General features: G+C 44.3%; 2 protein-coding genes across 2 annotated transcripts in view; both read right to left on the minus strand.

Moving 5' to 3' along the window:
• Positions 1 to 20,349, minus strand: part of LOC141047236 (uncharacterized) — a 351,306-nt gene that overhangs the window by 209,247 nt on the left and 121,710 nt on the right. The gene's annotated exons all lie outside the window — the stretch shown is intronic.
• LOC141047264 (uncharacterized) lies at positions 15,836 to 19,049 on the minus strand. Its single transcript, XM_073542270.1, has one exon. The coding sequence runs from the start codon at positions 17,777 to 17,779 to the stop codon at positions 16,781 to 16,783; it is 999 nt and encodes a 332-aa protein (XP_073398371.1). The 5' UTR covers positions 17,780 to 19,049; the 3' UTR covers positions 15,836 to 16,780.

Below are 20,349 nucleotides of genomic sequence, written 5' to 3' on the forward strand. Positions count from 1 at the left end.
AAATAGTTTATGCATCACATTTTGAGAGCTATAATTTTTCCATATTTTGACTCACCGAGTCATGTTAGGTCTTATTTTTTGCAGGAAGTATTGACGTTTTTATTGGTACCATTTTCGGGCATTTGACCTTTTTTGATCGCTTTTTATTCCGATTTTTGGGACGCAGAATGAACAAAAACCAGCGTTTCATAAATTTCTTTTGGGGGGTGCGTTTACACGGCTCCACGTGCGGTAAAATTGATAAAGCAGTTTTATTCTTTGGGTCAGTATGGTTACAGCGATACCTCATTTATGTCTTTTTTTTATGTTTTGGCACTTTAATACAATGGAAACAATTTTCTATAAAAAATTATTTTTGCATCGCTTTATTCTGCGAGCTATAACTTTTTTATTTTTTCGCTGATGACGCTGTTTGGCGGCTCGTTTTTTGCGGGACAAGATGATGTTTTCGACGGTACCATGGTTATTTATATCTGTCTTTTTGATCGCCCGTTATTGCACTTTTTGTTCGGCGGTATGATGATAAAGCTTTATTTTTTGCTTTGTTTTTTATTATTTTTTAAGGGGTTCAATAAAGGGATTAACTAGTGGGACAGTTTTATAGGGCGGTCGTTACGGACATGGCGATACCAAATATGTGTACTTTTATTGTTTTTTTTATTTTCAAAAAATGAATTTATTAGGGAATATTTTTTTTTTTTAAATTTATTTAGCGATTTTTCTTTATAAATTATTTTTACACTTTTTTTTAACTTTATTACAATGTCCCAGGGGGGACATAACTGTCATGTGACAGATCGCTGATCTGTCACATCACAGATCGCTGTGACAGATCAGCGATCTGTCACAAGCAGTGCTGCAGGCTTCCTCATGGCGGCGCTTTGCAGGCATGAGGAAGCCACCTCCCTGCAGGCCTCCGAAGGTCCACGCTGCCATTTTGGATTCGGGGACCTGCAGGGAAGGAGACCCCCACAGCAGCGTTGGGCATCGCCCTGCTGTGGGGGTCTCACAGAAGCACGGAGGGAGCCCCCTCCCTCCCAATGCTTACCTAAACCCCTGGTACACTGCGATCGTGTTCGATCGCAGTGTGCCAGGGGTTAACATGTCGGGGGCGGTCCGTGACCGTCCCTGACACATAGTGCCGGGTGTCAGCTGTGATAATCAGCTGACACCCGGCCGCGATCAGCTGCGCTCCCCAGTGAGCGCAGCTGATCACGCTAGACGTACTATAACGTCCTTGGGACTTAGGTCCCCGGTCACATGGACGGAATAGTACGTCTAATGTAGGAAAGGGGTTAAATGCTGCTGTCAGAAATTGACAGCGGCATTTAACTGGTTAATAGGCGCGAGTGGATCGCGATTCCACCTGCGGCTATTGTGGGTATATATCAGCTGTTCAAAACAGCTGACAAGTCGTGGGAAAGATGTGAGCTTGCTGCTGGAGCCCACACCAAAGGGGGAAGATACGACATGCGCCGTACACGTACGGCATATGTGTTGAAGGAGTTGTCTTCTTGTCCCTCTTGTAATATGCAGGTTTATAGGTCACAATCAAGAAATTATGTAAAGAGCTTCTCGGAGTGTCCTAGTGTGGTATCACTCATCACCTGGGACTGAAAATGGAAGGAAGATCAGCATGCTAGACGCATTATCTGCTTTCCAACCGAGTTTGCACTGTTCTGTCTTCAGAAGTGGTGTACCTTACCTTCCTGCAAAGTGGGACAGGAACCTATGTGATGTGGATGGGCGCGGTTTTTGTGCTTCAGCAACAGGCGTAGTCACATCTGTCCCACTTCCTCGACATCTATGTGCACCATCATTAGCACCTCCAACTCCCTGTCCCTTACCTCACGCGTTACAAATTTTCAAATTACTACGTCTGTGTAAACCGAGTTAATTTTGTATTTAAAAAAAACAAAAATGGCCACCTGCAGCAGTCAAAGCAAATTTTTTTTTTCTTTACTATCACCATAATGTAACATAAAGCATGTAAAAGAGTATGGATTACAAATTCAATCGAAAAATTTCTCAACACTTATTTGGAGTGTTATATACCACCGAAATGCACCACAAAGCATGTAATACACTATGGATAACACTATAGTCTATTTTTTCACCCCTCCCCCCCCAAAAAAAAAAAAATGTGGCTAACTGCTGCTGCTATACATTTCAGCCAATCCCCCTGCTCATGCAACTGTCCCTCGCTAGGCTAAATGCAGAATGTATCTGATACAAACAACAAAGCACAAGACAAGCCCTTACAAGGACTATTAATATGATGGTTCAGCTGGTCAGCAAAATACAATTTTCTAGTAACTTATTTTTCACACTATACAGTAGGTATAATAGTTTCTCTCTGTGTGAGATTTTTGATGTTTAAAGGGGATGTCCACTACTTGAACAATCCCTTCTCACTGGAAAAGGAAAGATTGATCCAGCTTCTACTATAGAAATGACCAGGCCAATTTTTACAATTCTGACCACTGTCCCTTTATGAGGTAATAACTCAGGAACGCTTCCATGGATCCCAGTGATTCTGACAGTGTCTTCTCATAACATATTTTACTTCATGACAGTGGTAAAATTTCTTTGATACGACTTGCGCTTATTTGTGAAAAAAACAGAAATATGGCAAAAATGTAGAAAATTTCGCAATTTTCCAAATTTAATTTTCATGCCCTTAAATCACAGAGATGTCACACAAAATACATAATATAAGTAACATTTCCCACATGTCTACTTTACATTAGCACAATTTTGGAACCAAATTTTTTTTTGTTAGGAAGTTATAAGGGTTAAAAGTTGACCAACGATTTCTCATTTTTACAACAAAATTTACAAAACCATTGTTTTAGGGACCACCTTACATTTGAAGTCACTTTGAGAGGTCTATATGTTATAAAATACCCAAAATGACACCACTCTAAAAACTGCACCCCTCAAAGTGCTCAAAACCACATTCAAGAAGTTTATTAACCCTTCAGGTGTTTCACAGGAATTTTTGGAATGTTTAAAAAAAAAATGGATATTCAGAATTGAGAGTCCTCAGTGGTTGATACCTTTTAATGGCTAACTGAAAAGATGGTAACACATTGCAAGCTTTTGAGACTACTCAGGTTTCTTCATGAGGCATTGACTAATACAAAATCTGAAGAATCACATATTTATTCACAACATGGCACAGAAATAACGCGATTGATAAGACAAGTGACGTGAAGCAGAGCTATCATTATGGGAGAAGGAAAAAACATAAATATTGGACCAGTTCTTAGATAAGGAAAGTTTTATTGTCCTCTGATTGGGGTCTCGTAATATGTTCTGATGCCCCCACAAGGTCTTAGGAGCAAATTCCTTAATTGATGTAAAAAGACATTAAATCCATGCGACACATTCATTCCTGCATTGAGTGTCAAAGGTCATCATGAGCTTGTACTCCCAGACTTTTTTGTCTCTGAGATGTGAATTTACCTTTCAATACCAGTAATTTCATGTCCTTGGTGCTGTGATCAGGCATACAAAAATGTTTTGCCACAGGTAGATCCATTCTTTTTTCTCTTATTGTGTGGCAATGAGAATTCATCCTTGTTCTGAGTTTTTGCCTGGTCTCTCCCACATACAGACTCCCAGTCAGGGCCGGACTAGGACAAAAAAGCAGTCCTGCCATACCAACCCCACCAGCCCACAAACTACAACACTTCTCACCCTGATCAGTGAATTTTTGCTATACTTTGTCGTGCCCCTCACTCTCTTAAAAGGAGTTGTTTGAAGAGCCACATGCGAATGCCGCCACAGTGCGTATGATCGACCACAGCTGCATTTACATGATGCTCTACAGAGCTCCAATTTTCAGGATCATGGGGTTCCCAGCAGTCGGATCTCCAGCAATTGAAAAGTTATCCCCTATCCAAAGGAGAGAGGATTACATGGGATAATGCATTTAAACAGCTTTTCCAATATTTTATTTTTATTTGGCCATAGTAATGTTAAAAATACTAAACCAATATTGACCCTCTCAAAGCCCAATGTCACCTCTTCAACAACAAGACAGGAAAAGTGGGTAGTGTGCAAGTCATACAGGGCCGGCTTCAGGTTTTTGTGGGCCCCAGGTGAAAGAGTCTCAGTGGCCCCTTTAGCACATACCACAATTCATAATGCACAGATACAGCAGAGAAATATAGGTATACAATGTCAAAGATTTCACTTCTTGCATTACATGAGTGATAACTATTGTACAATAGGTCAGAAACCAAACAGTATAGTCCTCCATACAGAATAATGAGCCCCATATATTACTCCATACAGAATAATGAGCCCCATATAATGCTCCATACAGTATAATGAGCCTCATATAATGCTCCATACAGAATAATGAGCCCCATAAATTACTCCATACAGAATAATGAGCCCCATATAATGCTCCATACAGAATAATGATCCCCATATAGTGCTCCATACAGTATCATGGCCCCATATATTGCTCCATTCATAAAAATGAGCCCCATATAATGCTCCATACAGAATAATGAGCCCCATATATTGCTCCATACAGTATAATGAGCCCCATATATTACTCCACACAGAATAATGAGCCCCATATATTGCTCCATACAGAATAATGAGCCCCATATAATGCTCCATACAGTATAATGATCCCAATATAATGCTCAATACAGTATAATGAGCCCCACATAATGCTCCATACAGTATTATAGGTACCACATAGTGCTCCATACAGAATAATGATCCCCATATAGTGCTCCATACAGTATTATGGCCCCATATATTGCTCCACTCATAAAAATGAGCCCCATATAATGCTCCATACAGAATAATGAGCCCCATATATTGCTCCATACAGTATAATGAGCCCCATATATTACTCCACACAGAATAATGAGCCCCATATATTGCTCCATACAGAATAATGAGCCCCATATAATGCTCCATACAGTATAATGAGCCCCATATAATGCTCAATACAGTATAATGAGCCCCATATAATGCTCCATACAGTATAATGAGCCCCATATAATGCTCAATACAGTATAATGAAACCCATATAATGCTCCATACAGAATGCGCCCCATATAATGCTCCATACATTATAATGAGCCCCAAATAATGCTCCATACAGTATTATGGGTACCACATAGTCCTCCATACAGTGTAATGAGGCCCATATATTGCTCCATACAGAAAAATAAGCCCCATATAATGCTCCATACAAAATAATGAGGCCCATATATTGCTCCATACAGAATAATGAGTGCCATATAATGCTCCATACAGAATAATGATCCCCATATATTGCTCCACACAGAATAATGGTCCCCATATATTGCTCCAAGCAGTATGAGACCCATATAATGCCCCAAACACTATAATGAGCCTCATAAAATGCTCCAAACAGTGTAATGAGCCCAATATTATACTCCATACAGTATAATGAGCCCCATACCTTGCTCCATACAGAATGGGCCCCATATAATGCTCCATACAGAATAAGTTCCATATAATGCTCCATACTTTATATGATGGGCCCTATATATTGCTCCAAACAGAATGGGATCCATATAATGCTCCACATATAATGGGCCCTATATGATGCTCCATACATAATGGGCCTCATATGCTGTTCCAGTATATAATGGGCCCCATATGATGTTCCAGTATATAATGGGCCCCATATTATGCTTCAGTATAATAGGCCCCATATGATGCTCACTACATAATGTTCCCTATATTATGCTCCAGTATATGATGCTCCAGTATATGATGGGACCCATATATTGCTCAAAACATTTAAAAAAAAACAAAAAAAAACCTAAAATCCTGCTCTCTCCTCGCTGGCCACTGCTCTGCTCCGGACTCCTAAACGTCGACGTCTTCCGGCTTTCTGCACTGTGACTGTTCAGGCAGAGGGAGTACAGACGTGACGTCACTGCACCCTCTGACCTGAAACATCACAGTAAGAAGACGCCGCAGTGGAGGAGCGGGAAGAGGTAAGTATCGCAAGTGTCCGGGGCCCTGAGAAAGCGGGGAGGGGTGGACTCTTTATTAGCCCATGTGGCAACATTTCAGTTCCACAGCAGAGAAAAGGTTATGTTATGGATCTGAAACGTATCATATGGTTTTCAAGACCGTCCGCTCTTTTTGGCTCGGACTCCCCGGCACGGCTTCCCCAGGCTATGCGACGTCCCAGCCTGGAACATGGGAGCTCTGTCCACACTGACAGACTCCTAGCACTCTCTCACACCTGTGCAACACACCTTCCTTGGATAGCCTGTAACCACTCCCAGTTACCAATCACATGGCTAGTCACATGATCATGACCTCATCACAGGTCCTGCAGATTCACAAACACACATCTTCAGCCAAAACGGGGTACAGTGAGCCCCCTCACCACAGTGTGTGGTACATGGGTAGCCCGACTCTCCCAACTCTCAAAGCTACCCATAGCCTGGACCCATATGTGAGCAACAACTACTTAAGAAAACACTCCGGGCTACATCACAGGGAGCTGCCATCCCAGTGACACATACCTTCCTGTTGTGAACTCATTTTCTGGTCTGCCTCTGGTGTCTGGTGAGGGAGCTGGTTGTGCTGACACAGGAGTTGTTAGTTCTCTTTCCAGGCTCCCTCTGGTGGTGGCAGGAGGTAGTGAAGCTGATCTAATTAACAGAGACCTGCCACCTGATAATGAGGAAGAGGAGTGGACATCTGGAGACTCAGACTTAGTTCTCCCACTTTGATGTCGCCCTTTTTCTGTAACTTTGGGTTTCAACCCCCAACACTCCGCCAACATGTACCATTCTGAACGACTCCTCTATAGCGCCTTAAAGTGTGAAGATCTCCTCGTACTGAGTTACACTGGAGTTCCTCCTGCAAATTTTTAATGCTGGTCCCCTCCTGGGGTTCTGGAAGTTGTTTGGGAACTGCTACCAGATGAAAAGAACGCATCTACAGTCCTCATATACTCCTCCTCCAGTGGGGTGAAGCTTGTGGCTTTCTGTACCTTTGGTACACTCTGGCCAATGGGAGCAGTAAGGGGTTTCTGCCGAGATGCTGCTGCTGCTTGGGGTACCGCAGAGGTGGGGACTGGTACCGGTGGGGATACACGCACTTTCTCCTTCAGGTACGTGGACAATAAGTCCTCCGGTATACGGCGTATGTTTAAAGCGTACGAACCGCGTAGGCGCTCATGCCGGGTATAGGTGACATATTCCCTTGGCTGCAGGTCTCGCGCTGGGTGTCCCTTCCGGAGGTGAGACTCCACGTCCCTCCGGCTGAAAAACAAGTCAGAGATCCTCTGGAGGTCGGCCAAACCCAAACCCCCTTTCACGGTTCACGTTGAGGACCTGTCCCCATCCAGCTGAGTCCCGGGGACCATAGCGACCCGCACGGGCCATCTCCTTCCCATCCAGATCTGGGCCTAGTACCGCTAGCTGATGCTGCTCCCTCTCCCGGTGTTCAGCCGCCAGTTGCCGGATGGTCTGTTGGCAATAGGCCTCAGCCTTCTCTTCCTCCTCCCGGGACCTGCTTTTACCCACTGGGGCCCGCGGCACCACCATTAGGGGTTCAGACATTTCCCCCCTGGGACTAGTATCCCGGTCCCAGACAAGGTCCAGCACGACCTGTCCTGCCGCTACCACGGGCATACACCCCAGGGCCTTCCCAGGTGCAGGGGCTGCAATCATACCTGGGGCCTCCTGGTGGTGCTCCGGTGCAAGCTTGAGACGGTGGGCCGCTGCAGGGATATCCACCAGAATGGCTGGTGTGGGTGCCGGCGGTGGTGGAGCGGATGGTAGCTCCGGGTCTGCAGGGGTCTCTGGTGGGACCTGCGCAGCCGTGTCAGGTCCAGGTGAGAGCACGGCCTCGGCTCCCAGGGTCTCCGGTGACTCCTCCGGGCAGGCCGCGACCAGCTGTATGGACAGTGTGGAGGTGTACACTGGCGCTGCCTGAGGACAGTCCGGTGCAGCGGTGGCAGGTACCGTTGGTGAAGGTACCAGGTCCAGAGGTGCCGGTGGTGTAGGCCCCTCCTGGGCATGCGGCCTGCTCAGCCTCCATAAAGCCTCCTGCCTCAGTCGCAGACGGCACGTCAGTTGGGTGATGTCATCTTCTAGTTGCTGGCGGCTCATCTCGGAGACGGGGTCGGAGCCTTCAGCCATGGCACCAGGGAGATCCAACTTAACCTCCGCGCGTTCTACAGGCCTCCTTCCCTCTCTCCAAAATGGCGTTCTGGCGTTCTTATTCCTGCCTCGGCCCCTTTCCCGCCACTGGCTTCTTCTGCTCCTCCTTTCGCGGGCGGCGTCTTCTTCCAGCGCCTCCATACCAAGCCAGTATACGAACCCCTCGGGGGTGGGCCATGTTGCTGTCACATAGTAATTCAGGCAGGGGAGGCCCAAGACTCTTCGCGGTCTTTTCCTGGGACCTCCTATCTCTTCACGCCCTTCTTCTCCGCGCCAGCGGCCATTTTTAATATTCATGTCACAGTCTACTAAATTGGGTCTTCTGCACATTTTCAAAAGTCCAACAAACCTCAGGCACACAGAACCCGAGGGCATCAGGTCTCGACATCCTGTTTGTGACGCCAAGTTGGGACGCCCTCCCAGGGCTGTGGGGTATTCGGTAGCGGGCCGGTGTCAGCAGGATGTGTCACAGCAGCGGCGACCCGGTCCTTGGCCCTGGGTGCCCAAATCAATGGGGGAATGTAAATGGTGGAATGGAATAGTTTGTGACGCCACCTGTGGTGTTCGGCAAGTAGGATGTTAGGCCGACGCTGCATGCAGATCCTCTGGGGCTGGTGGTGTGTTGCAGCATAGATGGTGTAGCTCCCCACAGGTGAAGCTGTAGCCCCAGGGCAGCGTGGATGCAATGGAAGAGGAGAGGTGCACGCGGTGTGGAGAATGGTACCCAGCTATAGCGGTGCTGAATGTGTTAGCGCACAAATGAATGGAGGACACCGGGGCTTGTAGTTCCAAAGCTTTACTCACAGTCCGTTGTACACACACAGGTGCCTTCCTCCAGGCCGTGTCCTCCGGGTCAGAGACTCAATCAACCCCCAGGCAAAATGGAACGCTCCTCTCCAACACTCCGCCAACATGTACCTTTCTGAACGACTCCTCTATAGCGCCTTAAAGTGTGAAGATCTCTTAGTACTGAGTTACACTGGAGTTCCTCCTGACTGATGTTCCCAAGAACTCTTACTTGTATGGCAGACAGCTATAGCCTGCTTCGGGGACTCCCTTCTCCTGAGTCCCTATCCAGTTGCTGTTGTGCCTCAAGTCTTAGATGGGAGTAGTGCATTTACAGCCAACTACTCCACCGGTGTCTGCTCCAGAACCATAAGCATCCATACAACCTCGGGGACTGGGCTCCGGCCTTGCGCTGAGAACCTATAGGCAGGGTTCCTCTTCTAACCCACGTCCTCTCTGTTCTCCTTACTCCTTCGTTCCGTACTTGTCTTTCTCTCTCTTATGGAAGCTTAGGTTTCAGATCTACGTCTTTCTCCTTCTTTTCCTTTCCCGTGCCAGCTGGCTCAGATCACTGAGGCAGCTGCAGCACTCCTTCCTCCATCCCTTCCTCCAGGGATCCTCACTCCTGTCAGACTGACCTGTCATCCTACACTTTCCCGCTCTTTTATGTATCTTAACTCCACCCACCTCCCAGCACATCCAGTGTTCCAAGCAGGGAACCACCAAAGGTGCTCTGCTACTCTCTAAGCACTGAGCCGCAATGTGGTTGTGCAGACCTACCCTGTTGTGTGGGGTTCGAGTGTTGGAGCAAGGAAAGGAGTTCCCACCTTACCTGGACGGTGGGGCACTACACCTTAGGAGAAGGTGCAGTACCTCTGTGGCGACCGAGCCTCAGGAGCGCCACAGAAAAATATTTGCAGTTTAACAGTTTCAAACACAACAGTCCTAAGTAACAACGATAACAATAATATAATAATTATACTGAAATAAAACGACCCTGCTCGTGACAGCTTACAATCTACACAAAGTAACAACGATAACAATAATTAAACCCCAAAAAAACAATCCTGCTCGTGACAACATACAATCTACAATGAGGTGGGGGAGTTAAAAACTACAGGGGTGTATTCACAAGAATATATTTACAATGTGTTACGCCGAAGGCAGCGAGTTCCAAGAGTGGACCCACTGGACCGTGGTACTGAACCTCCCCCGAGCGAGCACAACAGATGGGACCTACCTCTATACAGGGATTGCTAGGGGCAGGCTCAAGTACCATGGCTTCCAGGACCAGGGGTCGGCTCAGGGTGACGTACAGGAACAGAGATGAGACGGGGAAGCAGGGAAGGATTCTGGGAGAGACTGGGGAGATGGAGACCAGGAGTTGGATTAGGTATGGAGGCAAAAGTTATGTGGAGATAGAGACAGAGCAGGACCCCAGGAGGACGAAGGACTGGAGCAGGCACTGGAAGACATAGAGGAAGACACATTGGGTTGGTTAGGTAACAAGTAGTAAATGGTGGCAAGCGGTGGCCTAAGTAAAAGTAAAGAACACAATAGTCAGGCGCCTCCACTAAGGGAGGGCGGCCTGAAATACCCTGTGGCTGTCTCCCATTGGGCAGGTGGTGCTGCCGAGTTAGGTAATGCAGGGGAATAAGGGCTGTGATGGAACGCGTGGCCTGGCCCTAAGGCGGATGCGCAAAGACACTGTGCGCGTCCGACGGAAGTGGAGGGACGCGCAGGGATGCTGCATGCTGAGGTGTGGGGAGACGAGAGGCACACGGCAGAGTGGGAGCAGCGGCGGACCCAGGGCCGGTTGCGGGGAAAAAGGTGCTGGCAGCGGTGGACCCAGGACCGGAGGCGGTGAGGGCGGCACTAACACAATGATGTTTTTACAATGATATTACTGAGGTTAGTCGAAAGTCATGGAAGCCTGAGGAGGAGAGCATGATCAGTCGTCCTCTTGGTGAGGACACGGAAGTATTGACTGTTAGCAGTCTTGCACACATGGCTGAGTTTATGTTACGCTGCCTTTCCCGTCACCCTCGCATTCTCAAAATTTTGGGTGACGGCCAATACTGATTGGTAACACTTCTAGAAACATGCTACAAGGAGAACTTTATATCTCTTATTCCAGAGGCAGACAGGTGTACTAAAATGTTGGAGGACCAGAGGGGCACTCTTGCGGAATTATTACAAAAATTCCTATATGAAAGGTCACAGTTTGTTGCCCAAGCAAGAAGTACAGGTGAGAGAGACATAATTCCAATCCAGCAGAGGAAGTGGAACACTGGCAAAGTTCGGGGAGAGTTTTCTCAGACCCTCCTATCGCACAGGCCCAGAGGCACGGGGGACTCTCACAAAGAGTACAAAGGAAAATGCTGAGGGAGTACCTTGCTGACCGTACCAACGTTCTCTGTCATTCCTCTGTGCTTCCCCTGACGAAGCCGCACCTGCTACGGCGGTACGCGTGGGGCCACCGTTCGGGTCCCCAGGACGGGTCCTGCCGTTCCTTGTGTATGTATGATTTTGGTTTGGTAATCCTTTTATGCTCTCACCATGAATCATTTATTGTGGCTACTGCTCCCAGGTCTATTGTGACTGCTGCTCTGTGGCTACATTTAGCCTATATGCTATGGTCTGGAATGCATTCATCTCTGTATGCTCATTTGTGGGATTGATCATATCTACACTATTATTGTGAACCTTTTTTTTATAGTGGTCTTTATTATTATATATATGACTTGCAATCTTCTGGTTCCTACTCCTGAAGCAGCCTGGCAGTTCAGCAGCTAGTACAATTATATATTATGTTACTCTGATGGATTTTTCGCATTATCCTTAGCCTAAGCAAGCATTGTTCTTTGCATTGCATATTTGCTCATTGGGTCTCCAGCATGATTTTTTGTATTGTATTATATTATGCGACATGTCTGCACATTGGCAGGTACCCGGTTCTGGGTCCTTGTTTTTAATTGTGTTTTATTATGCACTTTTCTATTGTGTGTACCAATAAAGCCTTGTTTTCACTACTTTGTTTATTAATTGGTGTAGTGTGCATGTTATGGTAGTGCTTTCTCTTCTCTTTTCAGCATACATTTTTACTACCAATTTGCACCTCCCTCCATTTGCTACATCAATTGTGCGCCCTATTTCTTATATATACAAGTTTTCTCAATCAGTGATGGTTTGGGGAGTCATGTCTTCCTCTGGTGTAGGTGCAGTGTTTTATCAAGACCAAAGTCAGCACAGCCATATAGTAGGACATTTTAGAGCACTTCATGCATTCCCTCAGTTAACAAGCTTTTTGGAGATGGAAATTTCATTCTCCAGTAGGACTTGGCACTAGAGATGGGCAAACACGAACAGTAAAGATCGGCATCCGCACCGAATACCTACTGCTCAGGCATGCACACCGAACACGGACTTCACCAGGAAGCCGTTTTACTGTTCAGGTTCGGCTTCCCGAACACCGTGTGTTTGTCGCATGACAACGTGGCAAACACTGCTTTTGATCGGTGGGGAAATCATCCTCGCCGGTAAGTAAGCCGTGGTTCCCACACTGTCAAAAGACAGTGTGAGCACTCAGCTCTGATTGGAGGTATAAAGTTTACCTCTTGTCACTGGTGTCAGCTGATGGACCTACCACTCCCATCATCTGACACTTGCAGCCGATAATAAGGGCAGTTTCACACGTCCAGATAATTCCAGGACCGGAAAAAACGGTACCTGAGCTATCCGTGCCCGTGTGGATACGTAGGCCATCCGTGTGACATCCGTGCTATCCGTATGTCCGTGTACCATCCGTGTGCTCTCCGTGTGCTGTCCGTGTTCGTGTATTTGAAAAATTAGTTTCAATGTTAACCCTTTGACTTTTAAAAATGCACACGGATCGCACACGGACAGCATCCGTGTGCGGTACGTGTTTACACAGACCCATTGACTTGTAAAAACGGACATGTCAGCGTGCTTTGCACACGGACACATGGTCCGTGAAAACACGCTGACATCTGCATAGACACATTCATTAGAATGTGTCTACATGTGTCAGTGTCTCCGGTACTCCGGTACTTGAGAAAACTGTCACTACACGTACCAGAGACACTGACGTGTGAAACTGCCCTGTGAGAGCAGGAGCGTCGGATGCAAGTATTCATAAGCCACTCCTGTGCTGTAAATATATAATCTACATATATAATCGCCAGTGGCGGCTGTCCCCGAATCCCATAAGGCACCGTGGCCACGAACTGCGCCTGCGCAAGTGACATACACATCTCCGCTATTCCCACACAGGTACAGTAACAGCAAGGCCATGAACTGCGCCTGTGTAAGTGACATTCACGTCACCGCTATTCCCGCGCATGCGCAGTAACAGCCACAAGTGCGCGCTCTACCCACGCATGTGCGGTAACGACGCGGCGTTAATTTCACTGGAAGCCTGATGCGATAGCATCGGGCCTATTTCTAGTTAAAAATAAAACCTGGCAAGGGTCCCCCTGTATTTTTAATAACCAGCCAGGCAAAACTCACAGCTGCAACCCTCAGCTGTCAGTTAAAACAAGGCTGGTTATAAAGAATTGAGGGGTACCCACGCTGGTTTTTTTTAATTATTTAAATAAATAATTTAAAAAATGGGGACTGGTATTCTCTCTTGCTTTTCCTTTAAGAAAATGAGGTTAGTGCTTCGTATATATATTTCCTTTGTCATCATGGATATGACCGGTAATAGTGTCTTGCTTAATACTCATTACCATGTAGCGTGAGGCTTTAAATAGTACAGCTTGTATTTAGATGTGGTCAGGTGATCAAATTACTATGGTGATGGCTGGACGATTTTTCTCCGCACTGTAAGGGCGCTCTGACCGCTGAGCTTATGAGTGGTCATGTAACATAGTCATGTGGCAGCTGACGTCATCGGTCTACTGCGCATGCGCGCAGGGCGCCAGTGCATGGAAACATGTCTTAAATACAGGATACTAGTGTAAGTGGCTCTGATTAATCAGTAACCTTAGCGTTTTGAGTGCCAAAGATGACATTGATATGGATTGGTTTTATATACTTTAGGTAAACTTCGGGATGAGTCCTGATTGGGATTTGATTTCTATATCAGCGATTTTGTTTTATTTTGATTGGCTAGTCTTTTGCACTGATGATTGTTTATGTAGTTTTAATCTTATTTTTTTTTCTGAGATTTATGATCTGACACTGAATATATTTTTATAAATATATATGTTGAGCAATTCTATGATATATTTAATAATAATAATCTTTATTTTTATATAGCGCTAACATATTCCGCAGCGCTTTACAGTTTGCACACATCATCGCTGTCCCTGATGGGCTCACAATCTAAATTCCCTATCCGTATGTCTTTCCATGTATTGTATATTTGACTAAAGCGGGCAGTACCTTGAGAATGATTGGTGTGCATCTGCCACCACACTATATAAGGCTGCCATTTTATGTAATGTGCATGCATGGATTGTTCTGTTTTCCAATTGGGCCACTGGATTGGAGCAGGCATACCTATATCGATGTGCTGTCGGCCGTTGCTTATCTTTATTGAGCCATTTTCAGGTCTCTCCAGAGATGTTCAATTCGTTTTAGGTCAGGGCTCTGGCTGGGCCAGTCAAGAATGGTCACATAGTTGTTCTGAAGCCACTCCTTTGATACTTTAGCTGTGTGCTTAGGGTCTATGCCTTGTTAGAAGGTGAACTATCAGCCAAGTCTGAGGTCCAGAGCTCTCTGGAAGAGGTTTTCATCCAAGATATCTCTGTACTTGGCCGCATTCATGTTTCCTTCAATGGCAACCAGTCGTCCTGTCCCTGCAGCTGAAAAACACCCCCATAGCATGATGCTGCCACCACCATGTTTCACTGTTGGGATTGTATTGGGCAGGTGATGAGCAGTGCCTGGTTTTCTCCACACATACTGCTTAGAATTATCACCAAAAAGGTCTATCTTCATCTCATCAGACCAGAGAATCTTATTTCTCATAGTCTGGGAGTCCTTCATGTGTTTTTTAGCAAACTCTATGAATACTTTCGTATATCTTAGGGAGGGCTGCAGTGATAGTTGACTTTGTGGAACTTTCTCCCATCTACCTAAGGCAACTCTGGAGCCCAGCCACAGTCATCTTGGGTTTCTTTTTTACCTCTCTTATTAAAGCTCTTCTCCCACGATTGCTCAGTTTGGCTGGATGGCCAGGTATAGGAAGACATCAGGTGGTCCCAAACTTCTTCCATTTAAAGATTGTGGAGGCTACTGTGCTCTTAGGTACCTTGAGTACTGCAGAAATTCTTCTGCAACGTTGGCCAGATGTGTGCCTTGCAACAATTCTGTCTCTGAGCTCCTTGACCAGTTCCTTTGACCTCATGATTCTCATTTGGTCTGACATGCACTGTGAGCTGTGATGTCTTATATAGACAAGTGTGAGCCTTTCCAAATCAAGTTCTATCAGTTTAATTAAACACAGATGGACTCCAATGAAGGAGTAGAACCATCTCAAGGAGGATCACAAGGAAATGGAAGCATGTGACTTATATATGAGTGTCTGAACAAAGGGTCTGAATACTTATGACCATGTGATATTTGTTTTTTTCTTTTTTAAGAAACTTGCAAAAATTTCTACATTTCTGCTTTTTTCAGTCAAGATGGGGTGCAGAGTGTACAATAATGAAAAAAATGAACTTTTTTTTAATTTACCCAATGGTTGCAATGAAACAAAGAGTGAAAAATTTAAAGGGGCCTGAATACTTTCCGTACCCACTGTACATTTCTGTAGGCCAGCATTTGATGATAATTTTAGTTCTTCAAAACAAAAAGTGAAAATCATTATATAAAGTCATTACAAACAGTGATCTATTTCAAGTGTTTATTTCTGTTAATATTGATGATTATGGCTTATAGCCAATGAAAACCCAAAAGCCATTAACTCAGTCCATATTTGGGTATATGGCATCAAGTAGTAGTTTCAATACCCTTTTTTTAGGAAGTGTCATTCAGGATAGTTCTGTGAGCAATTGTATGCGTTTTCCATTGAAATTAACATGGACCAAACTCTCTTGATTTCCTCATAATGGCCTCTTTTACACTGAAAAAATGTGTGACAGATTGAGGCTCTTGGATGCTCAGGATCTGGGCCATGATTGCCTAGTGTATATCAATCTCCAGCTCCTTATCAATAGGATCACCAAAGATATTATTGAATGTTTACATTGTTGACTTAATTGCTTGTTCATTGATGCTTTTAGGTATACCGCTTATCTGGATATTATTATGTTCTTGGTAATCAACCATATTAAACAGACTGTTTATTTGTTGACTGTGAATTTCCAGCGTTTATGAGCATTTTGATGGCTCAAAACTGGTATGACATCATCCTGTAATCTCTGTACCTTTCAGTAAGCTGTGACTATTCTATAAGTGAGGGAACATATTTTAGTTTTGTATGTGATCTCAAGCCTCTTTATATATTTTTCAATGTCTTGATTAGTAGGGAAACATACAATATGATATTTCAAATCAATTATGGCGTTCCCCATATCAGAATCTCCTGTGGCTATGGCGGGGGGGGGGTTAATTTCACTGTGAAGCAAGCACTGCTGTTTTTGGCAAGAGTACAGGGAGATTGGTTGAGCTTTTTTCTTTTAAGGCTGACATTAAGAGAGGAGAAGATGGTGCAGGACTTACAGGCTTGAGCTGTCAGGCATCATGAGGGATAAGACTGCTTCTTTTTCTACGTTGTGGTGAGGCAGTAATGGCTCTGGAGAGGGAAAGATGAGCCATTCAATAAAAAAAGGCTTCTACCCTGTGTGACTGCTCTGGTGACTAAGGAGAAAGGATTTCTTCAAAAAACATTTTCCACATTCTGAACAGGAAAAAGGCTTCTCCCCTGTGTGAGTTCTATAGTGTACAACAACATCGTATTTGTGTTTAAAATGTTTCCCACATTCTGAACATGAAAAAGGCTTCTCTCCTGTGTGGCTTCTTTGGTGCCTAACAAGTTCTGCTTTCCGGGGAAAACATTTCCCACATTCTGAACATAGAAATGGCTTCTCCCCCGTGTGAATTTTCTGGTGGTTATCAAGATGTGCTTTCAGATTAAAACATTTCCCACATTCTGAACATGAAAAAGGCTTCTCCCCTATGTGAGCTCTCTGGTGATTAAAAAAAGATGTTCTATGGTTAAAACATTTCCCACATTCTGAACATGAAAAAGGCTTCTCCCCTGTATGAGTTCTCTGGTGGCTAACAAGTTGTGTTTTCTCGTTAAAACGTTTCCCACATTCTGAACATGAAAAAGGCTTCTCCCCTGTATGAGTTCTCTGATGGCTAACAAGTTGCGTTTTCCCGTTAAAACATTTCCCACATTCTGAACATGAAAAAGGCTTCTCCCCTGTGTGAATTCTCTGGTGTGTACCAAGATGCACTTTCTGATTAAAACATTTCCCACATTCTGAACATGAAAAAGGCTTCTCCCCTGTGTGAGTTCTCTGGTGGTTATCAAGATGCCCTTTCTGATTAAAACATTTTCCACACTTGGAACAAGAAAATCTATTCTTCACTGTGTGAGTTTTTTGATGTTTAAGAGAAGACTTTTTGAGGGGAAATCTATTTCCATATTCTGAACGTGAAAATTGCTTCTTTGGTTTTGGAGCAATTCTTTTTTTAATGCTTATTTTGTGACTTTGATTTTCCTTAGTAGTCGATAATGAAGCAGAAGACAGGACCTGTTTCAAAGGATCAGATGACAGATCGTTGCTGTGAAGAGACGACAGTATATCTGGAGTAATGGCATTCATTTCAATTGTATCCTGTGGGATCTCAAGATAATCTGATTTTAAAATTGAAGATGTCAGCTGTTCCTCTGATCTCCTGGTACAGTCATCTGCTAAGAATAAAACCAATTATTATTTCGGAATAAAAAAATTCTTGAATTTCACATTTTACTAACATTTCTACTTAAATTGTCAGTAAAAATGGCAAGCTATGTAAAAAGATTCAATTATTCACCAGGGCAATGACAGTTCACAGTCTAATAGAAAACCTCATAGGATGAACCAGTAGAGCCTGGAGTTCAACCGTTTATTCCAATATTTGGGAGGCAGAATGAACAAACTGCCACCAAACAATCTTATGTAGGTGAAAAGAACTCCAATAAAATCTTGTACTCATCTCGCAAAATAAAAAAAAAAGTCTCCACTCAGGTCCATGAGTGGGGACTCAAAAGTCTTAGTTACTTACCGGTAACAGGATTTTTCTAAATCCATGACAGCACTATGAGAGAGGGGATCCGCCCACCAAACACAGGAAACCTACAGGCTAAAGAGGGGGCACGTCTCCCTCGCATAAGTTGGATTACACAGCATGAAAGGACCTGCAATGGTTATTAATAAAAACATCATAAAACAACTAACACCACCTAATAAACTAAAGGTGTGGAAACACAACGCAAGCGAAAGTAGTGCTCACCCACACGTAATGCGAGGGAATATAAGGGTGCTGTCATGGGTTCCAAAAAAATCACGTTACCGGTAAGTAGCTAAGACTATCAATCACCCATGACAGCACAAAGATTCACAGAGAAATATAATAATCTAAGGTGGGACTACCACCTGGAGCACCCCTGCCCGAAGGTGAGGTTGGAGGATGAACCCACATCCAGTCTATAGTGCATATAGAAGTTAGAAGGAGGAGAGGACCAGGTTGCTGCCTTATAGATGTTTTCTAATGAGTCATCTGACCTCTCTGCCCAGGAGGATGCCATGGCTCGAGTAGAACGAGCCTTGAGACATTACGGGGCCATCTTGCCACTTGCTAAGTAGGCTAGAGAAATGGCTTCTGTAATTCACCTAGCAATTGTGGGTTTTGAGGTTCTTCACCCTTTCCTAAAACTCTGGAGTGATAAGAACCAAGACCTATCCTTTCTCCAGTGTTTCAAAGTGGACAGGTATCTAATTACTAATAAAAGGTATTTTCAATAGCGCTTTGATATATAGTGCAGCGAAAATAGACAACCACTATTTTGTCAAAATAGAATAAATAAATAGGATAAAGATAGTTTTGCACACAAACACCTCTCTAAACTATAGGTCTGGGTGAATAATAAAGGTTTATTATTAAGTTTAATATATCAAGAAAAATAGATTGCACAATGCCCAAGATATTTTCACTCGTCTGGAGATGCCTATTGAAAAGAAGGTCACAATGGTAATCACCCACAGCTGGTATTGCACTTGGTTCAACTATTGAAAGAAATGCTGTAAATAAAAAAGCATGCAAAAAATAGAAAAAACACAGAAAGATAAGAGTTATGATTGCACTTGATCCGCAAGGCTGTATATGGCCTGGCTGTGTTCAGAGGTCCATATACCTGTAAGGAATAGGTGTAAAGCTGTCAACCCCACCTAGAAAAAATGCAGAAAGAAAGGGCGGTAGTTACAATAGTACAGGATCACCGATCTTCACTTGAGCACATATATTAGGACAATTGTCTCAAAAAATTGTTTTTAAGCTAAGGAATGTATATAAAGAAATACGTCTTATACACAAACATGCACACATGGAAGATGAAATCCACAAGATTGTTGTAGTCCTATAAGGGTTCTTATTGCTGAATATAGCAAATAGGCTGTGAGGAATTGTTGGAGAGAAATTAATTAAGTAGCTAACTGAAGTCACATGGAAGCTGCCCCGGCCGGTGGCAGTTCCTCCGTATCAAGCAAATAGTCCGAACACTAACTTCAAATTGATTTAAAGTACCTTGTACAATATCCAAAAGAACAGATCCAAATAACAATGCAGCCAGCTGAGGTGAAGCAATCTCAGTCAGCTTGATCAGTATCTGCGTCCCGGCTAGTGTGCGATGGTGGAAGCAGGACCTGGCATGATGCGGAGGGGGGTCACGTGATGAGCTGCGATCCAAGCTTGTTGCAGGCTGCTGAAGACCAAAGCGGCACGTTCTCTCGGTGGTACAAGAGAAGCTGGTGCCAATTAACGGTGAGGAGAACCCCGGTAGCCTAAGTTTAGAAGTTAGTGTTCGGACTATTTGTTTGATACGGAGGAACTAGTTGGGATTGACAGCTTTACACCTATTCCTTACAGGTATATGGTCCTCTGAACACAGCCAGGCCATATACGGCCTTGCGGATCAAGTGCAATCATAACTCTTATCTTTCTGTGTTTTTTCTATTTTTTGCATGCTTTTTTATTTACAGCATTTCTATCAATAGTTGAACCAAGTGCAATAGCAGCTGTGGGTGATTACCATTGTGACCTTCTTTTCAATAGGCATCTCCAGACGAGTGAAAATATCTTGGGCATTGTGCAATCTATTTTTCTATTTTTCTTGATATATATATTAAACTTAATA

The sequence above is a fragment of the Dendrobates tinctorius genome, unplaced genomic scaffold (assembly GCF_039654945.1).
Source record: "Dendrobates tinctorius isolate UK_male_01 unplaced genomic scaffold, ASM3965494v1 ptg000126l, whole genome shotgun sequence".
In the NCBI taxonomy this organism is placed as follows: Eukaryota; Metazoa; Chordata; class Amphibia; order Anura; family Dendrobatidae; genus Dendrobates; species Dendrobates tinctorius.

Excerpts from the sequence above, each read along its gene's own strand:
- LOC141047264 (XM_073542270.1), bottom strand. The coding sequence starts at position 17,779 with ATGAATGCCATTACTCCAGATATACTGTCGTCTCTTCACAGCAACGAT.